This window comes from Herpailurus yagouaroundi, unplaced genomic scaffold (assembly GCF_014898765.1).
Source record: "Herpailurus yagouaroundi ecotype Mexico unplaced genomic scaffold, PumYag 189, whole genome shotgun sequence".
In the NCBI taxonomy this organism is placed as follows: domain Eukaryota; kingdom Metazoa; phylum Chordata; class Mammalia; order Carnivora; family Felidae; genus Herpailurus; species Herpailurus yagouaroundi.
In genome coordinates, this window is record NW_024412420.1 from 14,051,587 (window position 1) to 14,075,443 (window position 23,857).

At 52.6% G+C, this 23,857-nt stretch overlaps 2 protein-coding genes across 4 annotated transcripts in view; one reads left to right on the forward strand and one right to left on the reverse strand.

The window, feature by feature from the left end:
• PNMT (phenylethanolamine N-methyltransferase) overlaps positions 1–1,269 on the forward strand; it is a 1,867-nt gene extending 598 nt beyond the window's left edge. The window contains exons 2-3 of one of the 2 annotated variants that reach the window (XM_040497397.1): positions 465–633; positions 737–1,269. In XM_040497397.1, coding sequence (XP_040353331.1) covers positions 465–633; positions 737–1,178 — 611 coding nt within the window. In that variant the 3' untranslated portion in view covers positions 1,179–1,269. Of the gene's footprint in view, positions 1–425; positions 634–736 lie in introns of both variants that reach the window. The other variant, XM_040497396.1, reaches the window with a different exon arrangement.
• A 585-nt stretch (positions 1,270–1,854) lies between these two features.
• PGAP3 (post-GPI attachment to proteins phospholipase 3) lies at positions 1,855–16,612 on the reverse strand. Of its 2 annotated transcripts, none has more exons than XR_005797544.1 (8): positions 15,793–16,612; positions 14,460–14,557; positions 13,489–13,641; positions 5,438–5,500; positions 4,766–4,843; positions 4,276–4,412; positions 3,772–3,976; positions 1,855–3,607 (listed from the first exon to the last, which is right to left on the reverse strand). XR_005797544.1 is itself a non-coding variant. In XM_040497398.1 (8 exons), the coding sequence occupies exons 1-8, from the start codon at positions 15,971–15,973 to the stop codon at positions 3,544–3,546; spliced, it is 963 nt and encodes a 320-aa protein (XP_040353332.1). In that variant the 5' UTR covers positions 15,974–16,593; the 3' UTR covers positions 1,855–3,543. The 2 variants fall into 2 exon arrangements, 1 of the variants encoding a protein (XP_040353332.1); XM_040497398.1 differs by having other exon boundaries at positions 4,766–4,827; positions 15,793–16,593.
• Between the last annotated feature and the right edge of the window lie 7,245 nt (positions 16,613–23,857).

Here is a 23,857-nt window from a genome sequence, read left to right on the forward strand (position 1 = left end):
GGGGGGGGGAGCAGATCGTTCACAATTGAGAGGTGAAGTGGGGGATGCAGGAAAGGGCCCCAGATGAAGAGAGACGCCAAGAAAAGAGATGGAAGCAGAGATTGGGGAGGGAAGAGGCAACTGGTGGGGGACTGCCCGTCACTGTAGGATTTCTCCACTTAAGTCTCACTGTAAGGACAGTTCCGCAGATGTGGGACTTGAATCTCAGATTGTCTAAGTTCCTTTCCCAAGGCAAGTCAGTCTGTGTTGGACGGGGTGGGGGGGACTCAGATCCAGGTTAGCTAATGTGTCTTCCAGATGGAGATACACTTTACAGAGGAGGAAGGGAATGAGGGAGGGAGAAGCAGGTAAGGGAGAGAGTGACCCAGGCAGGGGATGCTTGGACAGGGCTGGCACCAGGACCCTCTTCCCCTGCGCCCTCCCAGGTGAGGTGTCTGGACACACCCTCATCGACATTGGTTCAGGCCCCACCATATATCAGCTGCTCAGCGCCTGCACCCACTTTGAGGACATCACCATGACAGATTTTCTGGAGGTGAACCGCCGGGAGCTGGGGCTCTGGCTTCGGGAGGAGCCCGGGGCCTTCGACTGGAGCATGTACAGCCAGCACGTCTGCCTCATTGAGGGCAAGGGGTAAGGGAGCTTCCCATGGAGTGGCTGGCAGGGGGGCAACAGAGGACTGAACGTGGGGCGGCCCTGAGCCCTGGTCCTGACCCTGCCTTCTGCCCCTGCACAGCGAGCCCTGGCAGGAAAAGGAGCGCCAGCTGCGAGCCAGGGTGAAGCGGGTCTTGCACATCGATGTGCACCAGCCCCAGCCCCTGGGTGCTGGGAGCCTGGCGCCCCTGCCTGCCGATGCCCTGGTCTCTGCCTTCTGCCTGGAGGCTGTAAGCCCAGACCTTGCCAGCTTCCAGAGGGCCCTGGACCACATCACCACTCTGCTGAGGCCTGGGGGGCACCTCCTCCTCATCGGGGCCCTAGAGGAGTCATGGTACCTGGCTGGGGAGGCCCGGCTGGTGGTGGTACCCATGTGTAAGGAGAAGGTGGTGGAGGCCTTGGTTCGTAGCGGCTATGAGGTGCGGGACCTGCGCACTTACGTCATGCCTGCCTGCCTTCAGACAGGTGTAGACGATGTCAAGGGCATCTTCTTCGCCTGGGCCCAGAAGAAGGTGGGGGTGTGATGGCCCAGTGCACCCTGTGCTGATGGCTCTCATATATCCAGATTCCCTGTCATCTGTGGTGGCACCTAATAAAGAAATCAGTTCCTCCTGCTGAGTGTCAGCTGTGTGTGGCTCTTCTGGGAAACAAGGGCCCAGAGCTCTCTCTAGGGTTGTGGGGGTGTGAAAGCCACCAACCCTAGCCTTTTTTTTTTTTTTCCAGAAGCTTCCATGAAGGTAGGTTTCTTTACCACTCATTCTTCCCAAACTAAGGAAAGCCAAGGTCAGCGGGTATTCATTCAGCATCTGCTATGTGCCAGGCACCTATTAGGTCCTTTCAGCCCTCACATTCAGCAGGTCCAATTGTCCTGTTTGCAGGTGAAACTCAGGAAGGTTAAGTAACAAACAGTAGTGGAGCCTAGTTCAGGCCAGAAGGGGAGGAGTGGGGAGATAATCAGGAGACTGAAGTGGACAGTGCAGGGGGAAGGAGTTACAATGCAGGCACCAGTTCCCTCTCCCAGAGCCCACTCCCCCTGGACTGGAGCTCCGCCCAGCTCTGCTGCTGCTCTGCATCTGGTCCCTGCCATCCCCACCCCCAGTGCCTAGGTAGAGACCCCACCTGCCTATTGCCTCCAGCCAGGTGTCTTCTCCTTCCCTCCAAGCCCACACTACTCACACAAATGAGCTGAACAAGGGTAGGTGAGGCTGAGAATTTGTTTATTAAGAATGTTCCTTGCTACCCTCTCTCTCACCTTAAAATAGTTCTCAATATAAAAAAAGAAAAAAAACAAACCACAGGTCACCCGAGTCTGAGGTTGGAGTCCTAGTACAGTGCCCCGACTCCAGGGAGGGCAAGAGGGCAGGGAAAGAACAAGAATCCAGACTCCCTGCTCCAATCACACAGACTGCCTTTGGATGGAAAGTTTCTGGAGCTTCAAGTTCTATCCTTGCAGAGCACGAATGTGCCAGGGCTGCTGGCAACTAGCAGGGGTCACCTTTACTGGGGTGCAGGTAGAGCGTGGCCCCTGCCTGTCTCTGGGAAGGCCAGAAACCAGACCCAGCCACAATCCTCCTCCCCTGCTCCCTCAGATTGCCCCCCTTTCCCAAGGTCCAGGCTGTGACAGAGGGGCTTAGCAGGTAGGTTACTCTGGGAAGGGAAGGCCAACCAAGCCTAGGCGAGGAGACAGAAGGCAGGAGAGGCGCAGAGGATCTCCATTTCCCCACCTCCCTCGGACTCCCAAGAGGCTGGTTCTGGAGGGTAATCTTGAGTTGTGTGTGGGCCCTCCGAGATTTGGAGGGCTGTAAAGTGGGGGCAATGGACAGAAACACACACATGCAGCCTGGACACTCGTACCCCCAGCCAGACTTTGAGGATATCCTGGCTCTCTGCCTGGCCTGGGGCCTTGTGCAGAGCTAGCGCTCAATAGGTACTTGGTGGTAGTGACTCGATACCCCATATTTCTCCAACCTGCCCCCACTGTGTGGTACACTCATGGCACTCACACTCACCCACCTGTCCTGCAGCACACACTTTAAAACCACTCACACCCCACCCCACTCTCCACCCACGCTCATACACACTGTCCCACCCAGCATCCCACACACCTCAGGCCCGTGCCCACCACTCTGTCACCTATGCACTCAGTCTGGTTCACACTCCCGTACACATTCATGTGCAGGCTCTCAACCAGAACAGCAGCAGAGAAGCCAGAGGGATTCCCGTCCTGGGCTCTGTGGGGTTCTGGCCTTGAAGGGGGAAGGAACATAGTGAGGCCTCTTGGGGGGGTCTGGCTGAAGCAACAGTCAGGGTAAGACCACTCCCCAGTCCCAGGGGCTTAGTCCCTCAAGATCCCATGGGGAGAATGAGACCAACCTTGGAACTTGGGTAGCCAAAGAGCAAGAGTCTAGTGCCACCTAGTGGTGCCCTGGAGGAGGGCAGGGGGGTAACAGAAGGGGACCCCACTGTCCCCAAAGGCCTGTGGTACCTGGTTTCCCAGATAGACAAACAGCTGTGGGAACCACCCAGGCACTGAGGGGATGTGGGGAAGAGGCTGATGGGGAGGCAGAGGCAGCTCTCCTCTTGGTGGAGCTAAGAACACAGTTCTACACCAGTTCTGCTCCAGGAACCAGAGAGGTTGCCCATTCTCTAACCCCAGATGCTGAGAGGCCAAGCCTGAACAGACTCCAAGGCCTGGGAGGGCCATGTGGGGGCAAGCAAGGGGATGGGCAGTTACATGATTCTGGGCCCACACCCTTCATGTCCAAGTTCAAGATGCTAAAAGGCAAAAAAAAAAAAAAAAAAAAAAATTCATCTCAAGGATTATGAGGAGAAGGGGAGCAGCGGGGAGAGGGCAGGACCCCCAGTGGGGCAGACACGCTCCCAGGGCCTTCAGTCCAGCTTGAACTTGGCTTCTGATTCCTTCAGCAGATACAGGCTGTCATCTTCCAGAAAGCTGTGGGCAGAGGGAGGAGCCCACTGAGGTATGGCTTTGAGAGCACCCCGTGGGGGTGAGTATAGGCAGGGGGGGCCAGTGTGCACAGAGGCCTCAGTCTCCTCAAAGGAGCGGGTGAGGATGGGCACAAAGAAGGTGCACACTGGGCAGGGAGCAGCACCCACCTGAAGAACAGGACGTGGACCGGGATGGTGCTGATGTGCCAGATGGCGTGGGCGTCCAGGACCCAGAAGAAAGGCGGGAAGTCGAGCAGCTCAAGCAGGGACAGCCCCTGTAGCAGCAGGACCACCACCATGCACTTGCGCACGTGAGGCAGCCGCCGCTGGTTCCGCAGGCACCAGGCCAGCCACCACACCACGTTCACCAGGCCTGGGTGCGGGCGGGGGGTGGGGAGAGGCTCACTCCCTGGACCTCCTTCTCCCCCCAACAAAACCTCCACCAGCCTCATGCTCTTTGACCCCAGGACCACCTTCAGACTCTCCTGCCAGCCTCCCCTCTCTCCCACCCCAAATTCTTTCCCCTTCCCCCACCCTAAGGGGCTCTCTAGAACCTTCTCCAGGAACAGCACCAAATCCATACCTCCACCCCAGGCCAGCAGTTCTACAGATGGGCTGGGTCCCCCACTCCCCCACAACCCCAGGAGCCTCAGGTCCCCCCCGGTGCCTCACCAATAGCCACATTGGCCGCCAGGTTGTAGCCATAGTCGAAATGGACGAGGCTCAGGTAGGAGACATGCGCGGTCAGCATTAGCAGCAGGAGGGCCCGAAAGGCACTGGCCACAGCCGGGTGCTGCAGCCCCACGGTCCTGCCCCACCATCCAGAGCTGCTCAGGTGGAGGGCGGCCCGTGCCCAGGGCAGCATTTCCTAAACATCCCTTCACCCCGACATCAGTATGTGGAAGCCACTGCCCTCCTCCCCCCACCAAAACAAGCCAGCTGGGCAGGCCTCCAATCCACCTCCAGGGGCCTGGGATCAAGTGCCTCTGCTCCTTGGAAAGAGCCAATTCTACCCCCCGAGCCCCCATTCAGAACAGCCTGGAGGGTGTGTGTGTGTGTTGGGGTGCAAGACCCTGGGGACAGCACCCCCAAGGTGGGTAAGGTGACCCCTTTCTGCCCCCAGTGCCTGATTTTGCCCCCACAGAGGCCAAGATGGGCTCACCTGACGCAGCACAGATAGACAGAGTGTAGGATGACGGTGGACGCACAGAAGTAATCCATTTTCTGAGGACGGGGAGAGCTGGGTGAGGGGCCAGTGTGAGGGGAGGGGAGGCGGAAAAGGTTTTGTATGGGCAGGGCCCCCAGAGGACCCACCAGGGGTGGGGGCGAAGGGGGGGGCAGAGGCGCAGCCGTACTCTAACATGGGGGTCCATGTCTCGTGCCCCTTCTGCCTGTTGCTGGTTCACTCCTGAATTTAACAGTCGGGCCCTTGTATTCATATTCTACAACTTTTTAAAATGCATTCAGCAGCGAGGCTTTGGAGGCATCGGTGGAGGTGCCTGCCAAGACTCCAAAATACATGAGCACACCACAGAATCTGGAGCGCAGCCTCGAGTCCCACAGCCCTGCGCCCAAGAACCGGCTGCACCCTTGGGGGGGTGAGTAGTTCTGCCTTTCCAAGGTTCAGCTGCCTCATCAGTTAAGAAGAGCCAATAATCACACCTACCTCACCAGGGTCAAGTGACGCTCAAGGGCACGAATAGGTTAAAAATGCCTAGCACACAGCGAGTGCTCTGTAAATGGAGTCCCTATGAAACCCGAAGAGCTGACCCCCACCTCTTCTGGGCTCCTGTGGGACTGTCCCAAGCAGGAGAGGGGCCGAAGGGGTGCTCACCTCTGTGAGGTCGGTGTCCTTGGTGTGGAAGACTGTGGACCAGAACCAAGCATTGAGGGAGACCTGTAGGGAGGGGCTGGTAAGCATGGTGTCTCGAGGTGGGGAGGACCCCTAGAGCATTCACAGGAGTCTCTCTTTGGGGAAGGGGCTCTTTGGAGCAGAGAAACATGATTTCCCTTGCCCCTGAAGCCCACAGAACAAACCCGTGCCCTCAGCTTCCCAGAACCCTGAACCCCCTGGGCCATGGGGGCTGCAGCCTCCACAGGTTCCGGCCTGGCCTGGGAACCAGTTCCCAGTTCCGGCACATCCAAGTTCCCTGCTTACTCAATCGCTAAGACAACAGCCCCTGGGGGGATCTTGCCTCCTCCCCCAACTGGCAGGTGATGACAGCCCCACCCTGGCCAGGGGAGCCAGTGACCTCAGCCTCTGGGGGCGGGAATGAAGTGGGTGGGGTGGAGGGGCTCGAGCCAGCTTGGGGTGTGTCCCGAGGAAAGCAAGCAAGGGAGGGAGATCAAGCAGATCCCACTGGGGCCAAGTCTCTATGGAGGAGGCTGGCCAACTGAGCCCAGCTTCCTCCTGGGTGGCCCAGCCCAACCTGCCAGACCAGTGGCTGCTGCTCTGAGGCTCTGGGAGGAACAGAAGGTTGAAGGGGCTGTGGTGGGCAAGGGCCCAGGAGACCATTCGAGGCCTTTTCCCTGGAAATTAACTGCAAGGAGACAGTACAAAACATCTTGCAAATGAGTCCTAGACCTTGTGGGAGTCAGCGCTGTATCCATGGTAGAGGCCCAAATCACTGAAAGAAGGGCGGGCTAAGGTGGAGGTTCCCTACACTGGGCTGGGAAACTAGTGACAACTGGTCAGAGGAAAAAAACCGGCAGCCTGAGGTCCGCCCTAGAATGCCCTAGAGATAGAGAGGGATGCCCTAGGGTGGGACAGGCCTGCCAAAGACAGGTAAAGGCCAGGAGCTGCTCACTTGGGTCCAGGACAGCAGGAAGACTGGCCAGGCACAGGACAGAAGAAGCAGGGAAGAGGCCTCTCATTCCAGTCCTGCAGCAGGGTCAGACAGTGGGATGGGTTCCCTATCGCAGGCCTGAAGGGGCTTATGAGAGAATGGGAAGAGCAAAGGGGTGGAGGCAGGCAAGACTCTGTGCAAAGCCAGTCAGCACTAGAGGTCTCTGGAAGCTCAGGAAGCCCCATGCAAGCCTGTCTGGCCTGGGTCCTAGGCTGAATCTCTCGGCTTATGTTCCTCATGACCTGGACAAAGGCCCTGCCCTCTGGGCCTGAGCTTTCCCCTGTGACTAGTCAGGAGCTAGCCTAAGTGATCCTTTGTCCCTTTCCAGCCCTGACATCAGGTGATTATTCTAAGTCTGGTTGCTTGCTCTTTTGAAGATGGCCATCCAGTCCCATCCCTGGGTCTTCCCCAGAGACGGTATATGAGGCATGGTCTGGAGGCTGGAAAACGGGACAGAACAGGGTGGCTTCTCAGACACTGCTCCCACGAGGTCTGTGACGCTCAGGGTCAGCATGGAGAGAGGAGCAGACTTGGGGCTGGAGACGGAGCCCAGGAGATCACATGGCCAGGTCTCCAGGGAAGGCCAGGAACAGGGACACTCTTGGGGTGGAGAATGGCCCCAGAGCCAGTATGAGAGGGAGGTGGAGGGGAAGGCAGCAGGGACTGGCAGCCAACCAGGCTTCCTTGTCACCCACAGCAGGAAGGGAGAGGTGACAAGAGGACTGAGCTAAGTGGTGGCTGGAACACTGGAAGCGGGGGAGAGGGAGCACAGGGTCAGGGCTTAGCTCTACAGGATGGAATGGGAACTGCTTGGTCCCCTGTCCAACTGCCTCCCCAGGGTGCCTCCCACTTATAGAGACCCACCTGAAGCCTGGACTCTGCACCCCTGAAATGTCCCCTCTCCCCTGGGAAGTGTCCCATTATGAGGGACTCCTCTTCTGGCCCTCTCCTCAGACTTGGGAGATAGTGTCATTAAGAATGCAAGGCCAAGGGTCAGACTACCAGGGTTCAAATCCTAGCTCTGCGTTTCCCGTGTGTCCTTGGGCAAGTTATTTAGCCTTGCTGGGCCTTGGTTTTCTCCTCTGTAAAATGGGAATAATCATAGTATTGACAAGGATTTAATGAGCAATACAAACACAATGTATAGCACAGTGCCCAGGACAGGGTAAACCATTGGGTGTTATTTGTTCCCAGTTTGTTGAGCAGAATGGGACTCTCACATCTCTCCACAGACCTGAAGCTAAAGAGGCCAAGTCTGCCTCCCACTCTCCCTGAAGGCCAAAGGAGTCCAGGGGGAGAAGAGGTGGTCTCCCCACGGCTGCCTTGGCCCACCCCACTGTTCGTGCTAGAGGCAGAATTTCCAGAGCCTCCATAATAAGACGGACCCTGGATTCAAGTTCTGCCTCAGCCCCTAAATAGCTGTATGATCTTGAACCAAGAACATCCCTGAGTCTCAGTTGTCTCATCTAGCAAATGGGGTTAATAATAATAATACCCACTGCATAAGAGGGTCCTGAAGATGATGTCTGTAGAATGTCTGGCACAAAGAAGCCACTCAATAAACAGCTGCTGTTACGGCTGCCTGGCACATAGTAGGTATTCCCATAAATGTCAGTCTCCCCCCAGGAGTCACAGAAGAGATACTGTTTCTCTTCACTCAGAGTTTGTAATCAAGACTCAAGCAAAGGGGACAGACAGACGGGGAAGGAAGGGAAAGGTTCCAAGCCTCAAGTGTATGGCTGCTCCCAGACTCCTCAGCCAAGCTTGAGCAGAATGGGGGGAGGTAGATGGTAGCTGGCCAATCAGACAGGCCAGGAGGGTGCTGGGCTGCCCAGCAGGGCCCCAGGAGCTTTGTGTAAACACTGAGGAAAGGGGGAGGCCAGGGGCAGGGTGCCAACAGGGTGGAAATGGAAGGGGACAGGGAAGGCTGGGTGAGGGAGAGCGGGAGGCTGTTTCAGTCTGTTGGAAAATAAGAAAATTGAGACAAAAATATCACAGCCGTGAAACTGGTTGGATGCCAAATGAGCCAGATCTGTCAGGAATTCGACCCCAGTGCTAAGCCCCAGTGCTCGGGGCTGTCATTGACACCGTGGTGGTGGGGACATGTGGGTCTTTAAATAGCTCAGTGTCTCAGAAGTGGGGGAGGCAGAATGTTAAATATGACGCCTGCTGCCACCCTGCCCCCCTCCCAGAGGCCACAGTGTCTCATCCCCTGCCTCAGTCAGGGCAACACTGCTCCGCTTCACTCCTGAGAGAGAAGAGGGGAAGAGGCAGATGGAGTTGGGGGAAAGATGGCTTCTTCCACCATCAAAAAAGATTCCTTGATTTCCTGCCATTCTCTGACCAAAGGGAAGTCCTTCCTGAAGTCTAACCATCCTTCTGCTGCAGACTCAACCTGTCTCTTCTGGTAGTTTCCTCAGCAGAGGTAGAGCACAGTCAGTCCCCACCTCCATCAAGCATCCTGCAGAGACGGTTTGGGCTTTGCTGGCACTCTCATCCTCTCACCTCTACTTCTCAGGACCCTTCTTCACTGGGCAAAGGGGAGGGAAACTGCTTTGGCCTCCTGGCTCTACGGACAGCAGGGGCCCCCAGCTCCCTGAAGTCAAAGGTCTGTGATGTGCAGAGCTTTGGCAGCTTCCCAGCCCAAGCCCAGATCCAAATGTCAAGGCAGAGGCTCCCTTCTGGTGCCAGCTTCATCAGCCCTGCTGGGGCAGGGTCTCCTCGTTTCCCAGGAAAAAAGACTGAGAGAACCCCCTGCCCACCCCACTGCCCAAGACTGAACCTGGAAAAGGCCTTCCCGTCCTATCCCAACAGAAATCAGGAGCCCCACTCGCTCCAGAAGACCCAGCCCAAGACAAAGTCCACTGCCACACCCTCCATTCAGCTCAGGATCCCTCCCTCCTATAAACACAGGCGCACAGGACTAAAGATCAAGTGTACAATCCAGACTGGGTCATCAGAGGGAGTGTGGACACTGAGACTCTGTCCCTCAAGGACCTAGTGATAGCATGAGGAGGTTCTATGTCCCAGAGCCCCATATTCCGTAGGATGTCCTAAGACACGGGCCCCAGGTATCTGCCCTCTCTCAATCTAACATCTCCTGCTCTGTCCCTCAGGGTCCTCGGTCACACTGGACTACAAGGGGACTGGGAGGCGTGACCCTCACCAAGAAGGAAGCTGAGTGGCACATGCCAGTGAAATGAAAGACCCACGAATCAGGGAGATCAAGACGAGCGTTGTGACGTGACCACTGGCAAGGGCTGGGACCCTCTGAGGTCCCTCAGACCCGTGCATCTCTCCAAGGAGGCTCTAAGCTTTGTTCAGTGAGTTCAGGCAGGCAGGGCTGTCCAGTGCTCTCAGGCAGGGCTGGGGGCGGGGGGTACAGGCTGTGGGCCCAGAAAGCAGCGACCCCTGGAAGAACCCCAAGGGACAGGTGTACTCTCCTCAGCTTCTCTGCCCTTCCTGCTTTCTTGGCCAGGACCAAATTCTTTCCTCTGAGAGAGGCCTAAACAGGAAGTGGTGGTTCTATCCCCCCCGGGCCGGTGACAGGGCATGCGGATGCCAGCCCCCTGCCTATGCGAGAGCTCCTGCCCCTCAGCACTCGGGGCCCTCTCTGTGCCACCTCACCTCCCTCCACCGCCTTGCACTCAGCCACACCGCAGCCAGGCTGACCTCTCCAAGGCTGCCTATCCCGGTGCCCACATCCTCCAGCTTCCATCCCATTGCTGCTGCTGGGCCACCAGCCTGGAATGCAGAAATCCAACCTCTTCTCCCCTCATCTGTATGCGTCTAGGCCTTATCGGGCCTGTGAGTCCCCGATAGAGGCCCTCTCCCTCTCTGGGCTTCCCTGGAAGGCTTCTCCACTTAGAGGACACGTCTCCCCACCTTACTACTTCGAGGGCTCTCTACCAGAGCCCTCCTCGGCTCTGCCTGCATTCTGCCTCCTGGGCCAGCTGGACCAGCGCTTCCCACCAGGCTTAGCTTCTTGAGGCAGGTGCCTCAGTTCCCACAAGTGCTAAACTCCTGCCTCTACCCACAGCAAATGCTCAACAGACATTTATCATGGAGACAGCCCAGGAGAGGGGCTAAGTGCTCTGACAGCCCTGGGGTCAGTCCTGTCTCCACCAGTCACCAACTTGGGAGCTGGTGACTTTGACAAGGTTTTCCCTCTCTGAGCCTTACTCAGAGCTCACGGTGGTATTATGAGGATTGAATGAGAAAAATATATGTAAAGTACTTAGGACAATGCCTGTTACGCAATTCATATAACACTTATTATTAATATTTGTTAAACAGAGAAGATTACGAGGGATCAACATTTCCCAGAGGCTTAACAGCCTCCCCGCCCCTGCCCTCCTTCCAATCCCCAGCTCCTAAGTCTGAGGCTTGGCCTGGACTTCTTAGCACCCCCACACTACCAGTTTTCCTAAGGTCCTCAGAGACCTCAGGGTGGCCAGATCCAGGGTGTCCTAAAGTTCTCTTGATTGTCCAGCAGAATTCAAGAGGACGGCCTACCCTCTCCTCCCTGTTCTTGTCCCAGGGCTTCCCAACCACACGGTATCCTAGTTTTCCACCTACCCCTCCAGCCACTCCTGACTCTGTCGCTGGCCCATCCTTCTTGATCTAATCATTATGTTTGGGGCTCCTCAGGGCTCTATCCTAGATCCCTTCTCTTCTTGCTAAGCTCCCCTTGGTGATCTCATGCACACTCATGGCTTCTATCACTCTCTCATAAGTGGGAACACCGGGTTATTCCTGATTCCTCTTTCCTCATCTAACCTACGACTGAGGCTTGTCAACACAGCTAAGATAGTAAGAGTGCAGACTCTGGGGGCACCTGGCTGGCTCAGTCAGTAGAGCATGTGACCCTTGATCTCAGGGATATGAGTGAGTCCAAGCCCCACGCTGGGCATGGTGTCTACTTAAAAAAAAAAAAAAAAAAAGTGCAGACTCTGGAACCAGATGCCTGGGTTCAAACTCTGGCTCCTAGGGCAGGTTACTTAACCTTTTCAGCCCTTGGTTTCCATCTGTAAACTCGGGATAATAATACTACCTATCTCATAAGCTATTTATGCGATTAACAAGGTTAATATTTATAAAATGCTTAGAATGGTGCCTGACGTACAGTAAGAGCTATGCATGGGTTTGTTAAATAAATAAAATAAATGAAAAATTTTAACGTCAACTCAAAACATAGCTCAAACATAGTTCTCTTCAATAACCCCCCTTCCCCCCCCCACCAGTCTAGTTACTGTGCCCTATGCTAAAACTAACTAGCTGCCTGCATCCACTCTTACCCCTCTAATCTGTTTGCTACACAGTAGCCAGAATGAGTTTTCCAAGCAAATCTATTCATGAAACCTCTTCTCTCCGACCCTCATTGCTTCCTGATGCTTTGCAAGTCCAGATCTAAAGTGTTAATGTGCCCCCCAGGCTCTCCATGGGCTAGCCCCATTCACTGTCTACCTGCTTACCTGTCGTACCTACTCCCTGGCTTCCTGTATGGCCGACCCCCTAGCCTTTCAGGTTCTCACTCTCTTCTGCCTGTCCACATTCTATGTCTTCTATGTAGATGACGCCTCCTACTCTCCCTGCATTCACCTAGCTAACATTCATTCATCATTCCAATCTTACCTCAGAGGCCCCTTCCTCAGGGAAGCCTTCCCTGATTGCCCTGTACTGGTCTAGTACCCCATCACACACCCCAACAACACATCTCCACTGCACTTTCCCCAGAACTGTACTTTTACGTTCAATTGTGTGCTTGTGTGGTTACTACCGGAGGAACCTGACTTTTTGTTTTTGTTTTTGTCTTTGTTTTGTTTTGTTCAAGTAAGCTCCACCTCCAATGTGGAACTTGAACTCACGACCCTGATATCAAGAGTTGCATGTTCTATAGGGCGCCTGGGTAGCTCAGTCGGTTAAGCATCTGACTCTTGATTTCAGCTCAGGTCTTGATCTCAGGGTTGTGAGTTCAAGCCCCTCATTGGGTTCCATGCTGGGTGTGAAGTCTATTAAAAAAAAAAAAAAAGAAGAAGAAGAGGGGCACCTGGGTGGCTCAGTTGGTTAAGCATCCGACTCTTGGTTTCGGCTCAGGTCATGATCTCATGGTTCATGAGTTCAAGCCCCACACCGGGCTCTGTGCTGACAGTACGGAGCCTGCCTGGGATTCTGTCTCTCCCTCTCTCTCTGCCCCTCCTCTGCTCTCTGTGTCTCTCAAAATAAATAAACTTTAAAAAAAAAAAAAAAAAAAGAGTTACATACACACTCTATGACTGAGCCAGCCAGGTGCCCCCTGTCTGTTTGTATATACTTTTGGATCTCCAGCACCCAGCAAAGTGCCGAGCACATAGTAGGCTCAATACATGAATTAATGGCTGCTTTGGTGGCAGGAAGGTAAATGAGCAGACTGTTTCCCTAAGGCTTACAGTGGGGTCTCTGATTGCAACCTCTTACTCTCATACCCCCCCCAAGGTTGTCACAGTTCATATGTGTACCCTAGTCCATGTTTCTCACACAATTCCAGGCTTCTCTGACCAGTCACCTGTAAAGCTCAGAGCCCTCTCTGGATACTCACATGGAACATATTTCGACTTCTCAGGGATGGTCTAAGACCAGGCTGAGCTCTACATAGAGTACTGTGACTGCCGTACCTCCAGACCTGGACTAGGACTGAGATTGCTTTGAGTCTTCGGGGCGGGGGGGGGGGGGGGGGTGCCCCGGAAAGACCTGTGGTCCCAGCATGCTCCCTAGCACCCATCTCCCTTCTGTGCTTGTAAATTGCCCTATGGGGTCTCTTAGTGGCCTCCTCCCTCCCTTCCAAATATCCTGGCCTAGGACTCTGCTAGAAAGGTAAAGTCTGATTCAGCACCTTCCCTGTGTTCTCCCTAGGCCTGACCACCCCACAGCTGCAATTTTAGACCTGGAAATCAGAGGGGAAGGTAGGTGAAGGGAAGCTCCTGTTGCATGAGAATGGGGATCTAAGAGTTCCTCCTTCCTAGATGATGGCGTACAGCAGGAATACTGCCAAGTTACCTACCCAGGCGAAGGCCACGCAGGTGGGATACATGGGGGAGGAGGCTGGCACGGAGGTATGGTAGCGGCAGAGCATCACCAGGCTGGCCAAGCCGTTGAGGAAAGAGGCCATGGCAGAAGCTGGCTCTTGGAAGAACAGGAACCGGGAGAAGGGCCACTGAAAAGGGAGCACATGGAGGGGGCCTGAGCAGCAAGCAACCCCCAGCTAGCCCAACATGCTTTTCCTTGACATGCCACATCAACAGGTCCTCAGTTGGCTCCTTAGCTCTGGCCCTCGGCCAAAGCCTCACGTATAGTCCCTCTTTGGGTCAATGAGCTCTCCTCCAGTCCTTAGCTGAAGGTCATCCCTCTATCTTGGCCAGCACTCACAGCACTATAAGCCTGGTCTCTGGGAAGAACAGATGGGCCAGTGTAGACGGCTCAGTATGGTCTGGTAGAAACAGCCTAGACTTGCCATCAGGAAGACAGAGATCCTAATATACTCCTTCTCTACCACTGACCACAGGCCTCTGAGCCTCCGCTTCCTCTGACAAATTGGGGAAAATAATTCTTGCCAACCTCAATAGTCCAGAACAAAATCATAGTGGATGAAAAAGCACTAGCAAACCATGACTCACTGGGCAACCTGAGGGGGTATTCCTATTTTAGTCTGAACTTCTACTGAAAAAGCAAAAGAAAGCATGCTGTGGAGGGTCAGAAAATTTGTCATCGTAGCAAGGACATTCAACCACCCTAAGAACTCCAGCATGGCTGAGACCACAAAGCTTCCCAGACCTTGTTATTCTAAATCTAGAGCCAGGATACATTGGTTCCATCTGATGATATGAAAACCAGCAGATTTTGAGAACAGGTACCCGCCCCAAACACACGCCCATCACCCCACAGCTCAGACTGCTCGGATGGTGTGGTCTAACTGGGGGGTGTCTTACTCCTGCCACACTGCCACCATACACTTCTCCTGACCCTCCAACTCACCTTGCCATGGAACTGAGGCACTTTGTGACCTTCCTTGAGGTAGAGGCCAACAGTGACCCACATACACTCATACTTACAGTCGTCCTGACAGGTCCAGCCTGAAACAGAGAAATGTGACCTGGTGAACTCCTTATCACGGGAGGCACAGAGAGTGCAGATGGGACTCAAGCTCAAATGCAGGCTAAGAGGGCCTGCAGGGTGGAGAGGACCAGAAGAAATCTCAAAATGCTGGCTTCCCGCTAGGATGTACGAGAGATGGTAGAAAAGTATGTGTTTGTGTGCATGTGTTTTAGGGGACGGGGATGTGCAATGAGCAAACAGAGATGTTTTTCTCTTCTCCTTTCACCAAGATGGGAACTTCGGCATCTGGTGGACTCATTAGTGGACAGGTGGGTTTACGTTTTCTCTTCCTGAATTCAGGCTTTGCTCTCACTTGCCAGGGAAGAACTCTTGCCATCTTACCCCCGTCCTATGAAAATGAAGCCCAAATTCTTCACTCTGACTTTTGAGTCCCCAAATTCCTTTTCCAGCTTTATTTTCTATACTCCTTTTCAGGCACCCCGCACCCTGCTCCCTGAGTAAACCAAGCTACTGGATATGCCCACATCTGCCCAGGGCCTCCACTCTCTCCGTTCGCTCTGGAACGCAAAGGGATAGTAAAGAGAACAAACTTGTAGTCGGACAGGCCGCAACTGGAAATTCCACTTTACCACTTACTGGCTGTGTGACTTTGGGCAGGGCACTTAACCTCTCCGAATTTCCCCATTGTAAAACTGGGTTAAGAGAAACTACCTTATAGGGCTGTGAAAATTAACTGACCTATTGTGACACCTGTCACACGACAGGTGACCACTATGGCCACAGGTCCAAATTTAATGTATCCATCTTGAAGCCCTTCTATCACAGAACGTTCCAAGATGATCACGGTCCCTACCCTCTCAAAGCAAGAAACGATTCCTTCCTGCCATATGCTCCTACTGCTTGCCCTAGGGTCCTCTAGTGCTCAAATCATCCTTTACCTTGCACTGGAGAAGGCTAATGTCCCTGTGCAGACTGGGACCCCGAACGGCAGGATGCTGGTCTGATTTCAGTGTCATTCTAGGGCCTGTACCCAGGAGTATTAAATAACTTCCCATTTGACTGAATAAATAAAGTGAAACATGAAAGCTTCTGGGAAAGTAAGACCGTCTGATGATGCTCTAACCACCCTGGGGCTCCATTCACACACACAACAACGGACCCCGGGGGAAGAAGGTAAGGCTCAAAGGTTGTTTGGGGGCGCAAGGGGCGGAGCCAAGGCGAGGGGCGGGGCTTGATGCGGGGAGGGGCTTACCTGCTAGACTCATGTAGATTGGCTGGCGGGAGCGGAAGTGCCTCAGTGCGCCCCCTGAGCAGTTCCGCTCCTCGCACCGGTGCACGCAGTCGCGGTACACCGGCTCGCGGTCGCCCTGGGAGCCGCTTGCAAGTGCGGCTGCCCCAGCCAGCAGCACCAGCTGCGCGGTCCGCCCGGCCATCCCTTCAATCTGGCCCTCCGCCGGCGGAGCAGCTTAAGAGCCTTCACTTCCGGAGTAACAGGAAGTGCCTTGTGTTCTTTATTCTGCTCTCCGGTGACGTCCACGCACTTTAAATAATAGTTCCCGGATTGCTGTGGGCGCCTGCCCCGCCCCTCGTCTTACTGTCATCTGCATATATCGAGGCGGCAGGGTTAAGAGAAGGGGGAGGCCAGGTGGCTTAAGGAGCAAAATAAATTGTTGGTTTTTTTTTTTTCTTTTTTCTATCAATATACGTCTTGTTTCTTCTCCATGGTCTCTGTATTTGAAGTACGGTTATTATTCTTTCACCAGCACCCCCCCCCCCCCCCACGTCGGGTTTCGCTTCCTAGTGCACCTGGAACTGCCCATGTCTTTCCCCATCTCCCCTGGCACCACCCTGGTTAAAGACATCACCATCATCTGTCGCCGAGACTGCCGCAGTAGTCCCTTTCCGAGTCTCCCGGAAGGGAGGCTTTTGTCTCCTCCTACCTTTGTCCTCTCCAGTCCGCGTTCCGTTTCCAAATTCAAATTTGACCCTGTCACTTTTGTTCTTAAAATTCTTTACTGGCTCCCAAGTACCTGAGGATAAAATCATGACTCCACAAACCCTGTACGATCTGGCCCCTGTGCCAGAGCCAAGGGGCCATGTTTCTCAACCCTCCCGGCCTTGCCTTATCTGTATCATTTGTAGTCTCAGGCGTGCTTATTCTTCTAGGCTCAGTTAAAAAAAATTTTTTTTAACGTTTTATTTATTTTTGAGACAGGGAGAGACAGAGCATGAACAGGCGAGGGTCAGAGAGAGGGAGACACAGAATCTGAAACAGGCTCCAGGCTCTAAGCTGTCAGCACAGAACCCAACGCGGGGCTCGAACTCACAGGCCACGAGATCACGACCTGATCCGAAGTCGGACGCTTAACTGACTGAGCCACGCAGGCACCCCTTCTAGGCTCAGTTTAAACACCACTTCCGAGGGAGGTAACACCTGGAGGATGATATAAAATACAGTGGTATGTTTTCCCTAGGCAGGGTGGGGACCTCTGCTGTCTTATTTACCACTCTTCTTCCAGCACTAGTACACAATTTGTATCATGTTAGGCTCTAAGAACGCATCTCTTCTTTCTTCCCTCCCTCCCTCCCTCCCTTCCTCCCTTCCTCCCTCCCTTCCTTCCTTCCTTCCTTCCTTCCTTCCTTCCTTCCTTCCTTTTTAAATGAATGAACAATATAATTCAATGTTAAAAAATTGGGTGCTAAATCCATCAGCGTGATTTAGATGAGGCTGAGATCCAAGAGGTGTAACATTTCAAGGAAAATCAAGAGAAGGACTTTTGGGAATAGGATACTTGCTTTAACATCCACTCCTCCTGCCTACACCACCACAGCACACACAAATATGCCCATCTTGTTGAAGCATGGAAGCCTTGTAGCCTAGATGCATAATTAGTGTGTGTAGATTAATGACAGCCTTTCCTCCTCTCCCACTCTCCACCCCGGGTCAACTTTTCCTTTTTATATTGATTGAGAAGTGAAATGAACATGAAGTAAAATTGTATTCCATTCACTTATTCATTTAGTAAACATTTCCTGAGTTCTTAGCTCTAGCACCAGGCTAGGCAAGGCACAACTCCAGGAGGCACCATTCACATTGTATTTACTGTGAATGGCGCTCAGGGGTGCACCATTCACATTGTATTTTCTGTGATTAGTGCCTCTTCAAGTTAAGTACAACATGAATAGTGCCCCCTGGAGTTGAGCACCCAGTTGATACGGATTGGGAAACTGAAAAGAACAAAACAACTACTCAGCCCTCCAGGAGCTGACAGGGAAACAATCTAGTACTAATACTACTTTGCGTCTGATAGACCAGTCCTTTCCTACTACATTATTTCATTTTGTCCTTAATATGATTCTGGGATGAATCTTTTAATGAGCACGTCCATTTAAAGATGAGGAAATTTTAAGTTGCGTGGCTGGCTCAGTTGGTGGTGCATGCGACTCTTTTTTTTTTTTTTAAGATTTTATTTTGTTTTTTTAAGTCTTAATTTTTTTTAATGTTTATTTATTTTTGAGAGAGAGAGAGAGAGCAGGGGAGGAGCAGAGAGAGGCAGACATAGAATCCCTAGCAGGCGCTGCACAATCAGCACGGAGCCTGACAAGGGACTCAAACTCACAAAACCGTGAGATCATAACCTGAGCTGAAACCGAGTCCGAGTCGGACGCTTAACTGAGCCACCCAGGTGCCCCTAAGATTTTATTTTTAAGTAATCTCTACACCCAACGTTGGGCTAGGGTTCGAACTCACAACTCCTAGATCAAGAGTGGTACACTGTAACAACTGAGCCAACCAGGCGCCCCGCAACTCTTGATATCGGGGTTGTAAGTTTGAGCCCCTGTTGGGTGTAGCGATTACTTAAAAATAGAATCTTAAAAAAAATAAGATAGGAAATTTAGAAAAGAGGATGAAATCCTAACAAAGCAGGATTCTCCCTTTGAGAGTAATCCGAGCTAGAGATAGGGCTCTTTTAAAACCTTTACACTTCCGATTTTGGAGGCCTCATCCTGTATTACATGAACCGTTAAAAACAAAGGGAAAATGTTAACAAAACAAAACAAAATAAACAGCTTCATGTAGTGACATGTGTGGAGTTATAGAATTGGATAATGTAAATCAGGAAAAGTTGTTAGGGAATGGGGAGGGAGGAGAAAGCTACTTTGGATTGGGTGATCAGAGAAGGCCTTTTTGAAAATGTGACGTTTGAGCTGAAACCTAGGTGACCAGAAGGAGCCAGCCCTGTTAACACCTGGGGGCAGATTGTTCTAGGCTGAGGGAATAGTCAGTGCAAAGGCCCTAAGGCAGGAACTAATTTTGGCATCTTTGAGAAACAGAAAGGAAGCCTATGTGGCTGGAAGGCCAGAGACCAGATTCTGTCAGGTCTTGGGTCACAGTGAAGAGCTTAGGCAATGGAAAGCCACTGGGAGATGTTTTAGCGCTGGAACAAATGAAATTTATGTTGAAAACATTTACTTTAGGGGTGCCTGGAGGGCTCAGTTGGTAGAGCATGCAGCTCTTGATCTTGGGGTTGTGAGTTTGAGCCCCATGTTGGGTGTAGAGGTTACTTAAAATAAAAAAAAAAAAATAAGTTAAAAAGTAAAACATTTATTCTGTGAAGAGGGCAGGGGGTAGGATTAAAAGAGGGCAAGAGCAGCATTCGGGGAGATCAAAGGCTAGTGCTTTGACCTGATAGAGGTTTAGTCTAGCTGGTGGTGGAGGTGGGAAAAGCACAGAGGAATCGATAGATCTCAAAGAGCTACTGGACGTAAAGGGCAAAAAAACCCAAAAACAAAACGAAAGCAAAAACAGAAAAACAACGTGGGTCCAGTGAATGAAATCATCTGAAACTGAAACTGCCTCACCAAATCAGGACTTCATGATTGCCACAGTTTTGTGCTTCTGGAAGCTTCCTAGCCTCCTCTTCCCCAAACCAAAAGCCAGAGGCAAAAATGTCCTCATTCACATCCCAGTAGTCTGGATCTCTAGCAGCAAGCCAGGTGAGTTCCGAGTTCTGAAGGGTTGAGTAGAGCAGGAAAACTCAGTGTTTGTGAAACAAAGAATCTGGAACCTGGAATCTGGCAGAGGGGCGGCTCAGTGGGGCTTTCAGGGAATAAGCATGGGGTTGAAGGAGTCGCTGCCCCCACACGAGGTCTAAAACACTGCAACCAGGAACTCTTCAGGCCAACTCTCATATTTCACACAGCAAAATGAAAGCCTTATTCAAGCCCACACAGCCCAGCTACTATCTGAGAAAGGATCCCTAGATAAACCGAGACGCACGTTAGATGGCCAGCACGAACACACAGCACAGGATACGGGAGCACAATCCATGGGCCAAGATGGAAACCACGTGTACTTCTCCTATAGGCATTAAAGCCAGGGAAGGCTGAGGGCGCAAGAATGCATTCTGTCTTAGCAAAGCAACCTAGAGAGAGAGAAAGGCAGATTCCTCAGGCCTTGGGCCTGCATTCCTGACATGGGGTGACAAGGGTTGAGGGAGGTGATCAGCAGGCCCAGGGGTAGTGTGTCTGGTATGTCAATTTAGGCTCTGCTCTTTGCTACCGAGGGCCTAGGCCTAACCCTGGGCTCCCAGTGGCTAGGTAGCAAGTGTTCTTAAAGGGCCACTTTAGAAGGGAAGATTTTCTCATCAGAAGCTTTCAAATTACTTTCCTATGGCCCCAGGGAGGCTTTGTGCCCACTCTTGGGGGACTCCTTCCAAATAACTAATTCATAGACACTTCCCCAGCAACTCATGCCCCAGACTCAAGGCCCTATGGGGTAGGCACCAGTTTGTGGCCTGAACCTCGGACTGTGGACCGTCTCCTCCCTTTTTCTGTTTATTTTCAGTCCTCTGACCCCAGGCTGGCTGGTGAGGTAGGCAGAAGGGAGGAGACTCTGGTGCCAACACACACACACACACACACACACACACACACACACACACACATGGCCTCCTGTGTTCCCCAGTCTCAGTGGCTGGTCAATGATTGACTGGCATTTCACAGGCTGCTGGGTCCAGACCCCAGCCTGTTGATCCTTAGAGGTCACCTCTCTAAGCCAGAGCCCCATCGTGCCACCTCAGTGCCAGTGGATACCTCCACTGCCCGCAGGCCAGCACCTCCTCTGGCAGATCTCATATATCTGCCCTCTGCCCTTCTCTTGGCTCTCCTCTGCCCGGCAGTCACCCCCCTGCCCTGAAGCTGTCTCCCTCTCCCCAGGCCCCTCACTGGACCCTGCTGGCAAACTCTCAGGCTCCTCTAGCAGCCCTCCCCCCCCCCCCCCCCCACAAATCCCAGGCCCCCCTTCAACCTCTGTCCCTTAGACATCCTCTTTCCTTGGCTCTCCTGCCAGGCCCTGCTGGAGAGGCAATTGAGGGGAGAAGCGAATCAGCAGCGCCCACCCCTGCCCCCCTTCCTCTCCTCTTGTCAAACACCAGACAAGGTTTTTTCCCCTTCCTTCCCAGCTCTGAATGGGCTCATTCTCTTTGGAAGACTGGCCCCTCTCGAGCCTCCTCCCCGGGCGTGAGTTCTGACCCCGCTCCTCCCCCAACCCTACTCCCGGTCCACTCCCTCTGGCCCCGCCTTCTCTGGGCAGCCCACTGGGACTGAGCATTGTCTCCAGTCTGGGTTTCTTTTCCCCTGGAATCTGGGATGCTGAGAGGGTGCACTTGTTGACTGGGTGGGAGTGAGGCAGTGGGGGGACATGGGATCTTTGTAGGAGAATGACTGGTAGTTACTCAGATATCTTGGAGAGCCATTCTGGATCCACTACACCCTGGGGGAGGGAGAGTTCATGGTACCCTTGATTCCCAGTCCTGGAGCAGAGCACATGAAGCCAAAGACTCCTGGCTCAGTTTCCCTTCGTTTCCTTGGAGTTTCAGTGTTCCTCTTCTGCAAAATGGGGAAAGATAACATCTGCCTTCTGACAACCCAGGACTCTGCGAGATGAGGATGTGGCTCTAGGACAGACAGGGACATGGAGGAAGGGTCCAGTAAAGGACGGTTGCACAGCAGCTTTCTTGGCTGGACAAACCCTCTTAACACCAGGGCAGGGGAGGGTGGGAAGGGACATCTCTGATGCTGATCCTAACACCCTGATGGTCTCTTGAAGAGCAAGTGCTCCAGTGCATGACCCACAAGTGACTCTTGGGACTAGGTCTAGTGTCTCCTTTCCCTGAGGGCCGAGAGGCACCTTGACCAGGTCCCTGGATTTGGGTTTGTGATGAGTGAGGGTGAGGGACTAGTTTTGGCTAGGTGTTCACCTTTTCCCTCATTAGCTCTGAGGCAGATGCTCCTGGGCAAATTGGTTAACTCATCTGAGCCTCTTTTCCTTGATCTTGCCCTCACCTTAATCAACTCCAACTCTAACGCTAGAGAAAATAGAGATATTAATGCCCATCCCAAAGGGCCGCTGTGTCCCCATACTCAGCAGTATTTCTTGAACGTTTGTGACTATTATCCAAGGGATAAATCCATTGTATATCATCACCCATCACACACACATACCCTTACCCACATTAACATGCGATGTACACAGATCATTTCCATTGCATTCTATTTCTTTTTTCTTAAAGTTTTATTTATTTATTCATTTGTTTAGAGCACAAGTGGGGGAAGGGCAGAGAGAGGGAGAGAGAGAATCCCAAGCAGGTTCTGCACTGATGGCATGAAGCCCGAGTCTGGGCTCAAAGTCACAAACCGTGAGATCATGAAACTAAGAGTCAACTGCTTAACTGACTGAGCCACCCAGGCACCCCGTATTGCATTCTATTTCTTAAAAAAAAAAAAAAAAAAAAAAAAGACTTGTCTTGATCATCTAAATTGGCTCGATGACCAAACTTCCAAATGAACTTAACCTGTAGTTTGCACATTGCTGGTTAGAGCCAGAGGTGGACTCACCATGCTGTTAAAGAAGGGTAAGCTTCAGGCCCTTCATTTGCATATATGTGTCTAATTTCGTGCTCATAACTTTGTATTCCTTATCTTGAAGAGAGTCCCCCCCCCAATTTCATAAGTTCAGATACCACCAAACCTGGATCTACCCCAGTATCCATAAACCTGAGACCACTTATTGAGCAATTACTATGTGCTACACACTGTTCTGAGTGCTTCAGGAGCATTATCTTCTTTAATCCCTGGTAGAGCATGCCAGATCCTATTTCAGTAGTGAGCAAACTGAGACTCAGAGAGGCTTGCTCACTTGCCTTGGGTTGCACAGCTAATACATGGCAGACTGGAACTTTGAACCCAGGTCATTCTGATTCCAACCCCTCTACTGTGAAAATGCCTACCAACAACCATGCTAGGAATATGAAAGCAGTTTAAGAAATGCTAGTGTCCTTCATTCTTCAGTGCTCAGTAGATGCCTCTGATCCCCTCTTGACCAGCACAGGCATGCTCTGCTCTTGGCTGAGACATTCCAACTAGAGTTGCCAGACTTAGCAAATAAAAATAAGGATGCCCAGTTAAATTTGAATTTCAGATAAACAACGAATAATTTGTTAGTTAAGTATGTCCCCTGTATTTTTGGTTGGAATTTCCAACAAAGACACACCTTCCTTCCATCACCCCCACTTCCATCCCCCACTGGGCCTTAAGAACAGGACCAGGGGCTCCAGAAGGAATGCAGGGTGGGGAGGCAGAATCGAACAGGCTAGTAAAAAGCAAGGGACAGAAAAGGAACTTTGGAAGAATTGAGTGCTGAGTGGCCCTGTGAAGAAACAGACGAATGGATGTTCTTGGAAAGACTGAGATGGAAGTCCCTCTAATTTGACTCTCTCCCCAAACTTGTAGGTTCTCCCGATTAAAACTGTGCTTTTCAGACTGGAAAAAGATACTTAAAAGATTCCAGAAGGTATGCCAGGGAGTCCTGGAAGCCACAAGTTAAAAACACAACACATCCACCTCCTTTACTATCAATTTGATTTGAGGATGTGGTGGGAGAACCATCATTTGATATTTTTAAAAACAGGCATGTGATGGAGTAGGGGTGCAAACTCGCCAGGAATGTCTAAGATAAAACCTGCGACTTCAAGGAAAGTTAAGGATGGCAGCCTAAAGCATTTGCCCCAGACTCCGCCCGGTGGTGGAGGAGGGGGTGCCGATCGCCGTCCCCTGCTTTAGGGGTTCTCCATGGGAACGCGCCAGAAGTGCGCAGGCAACCCCGGCGTCCGGGCGCCGGGAGGGGCGCACCCCAGGCCTGCGCGCCGAGGGAGAAAGTGAAGCTGGGAGTTGCCACTCCCAGGGACTCGCTGGAATGCGGTGGAGGGGGTGGGGGGGCGAGCCGTGAGCACGCTCGCTCCCAATCACGGGAGGAG

Coding starts and splice junctions, on each gene's coding strand:
- PGAP3 (XM_040497398.1), bottom strand. CDS start 15,973: ATGGCCGGGCGGACCGCGCAGCTGGTGCTGCTGGCTGGGGCAGCCGCA. Junction 3,977..4,275: donor GGCGGCCAATGTGGCTATTG/GTGAGGCACCGG, acceptor GCCCGCACCCAG/GCCTGGTGAACGTGGTGTGG. Junction 3,608..3,771: donor GTCCACGTCCTGTTCTTCAG/GTGGGTGCTGCT, acceptor CTCTGCCCACAG/CTTTCTGGAAGATGACAGCC.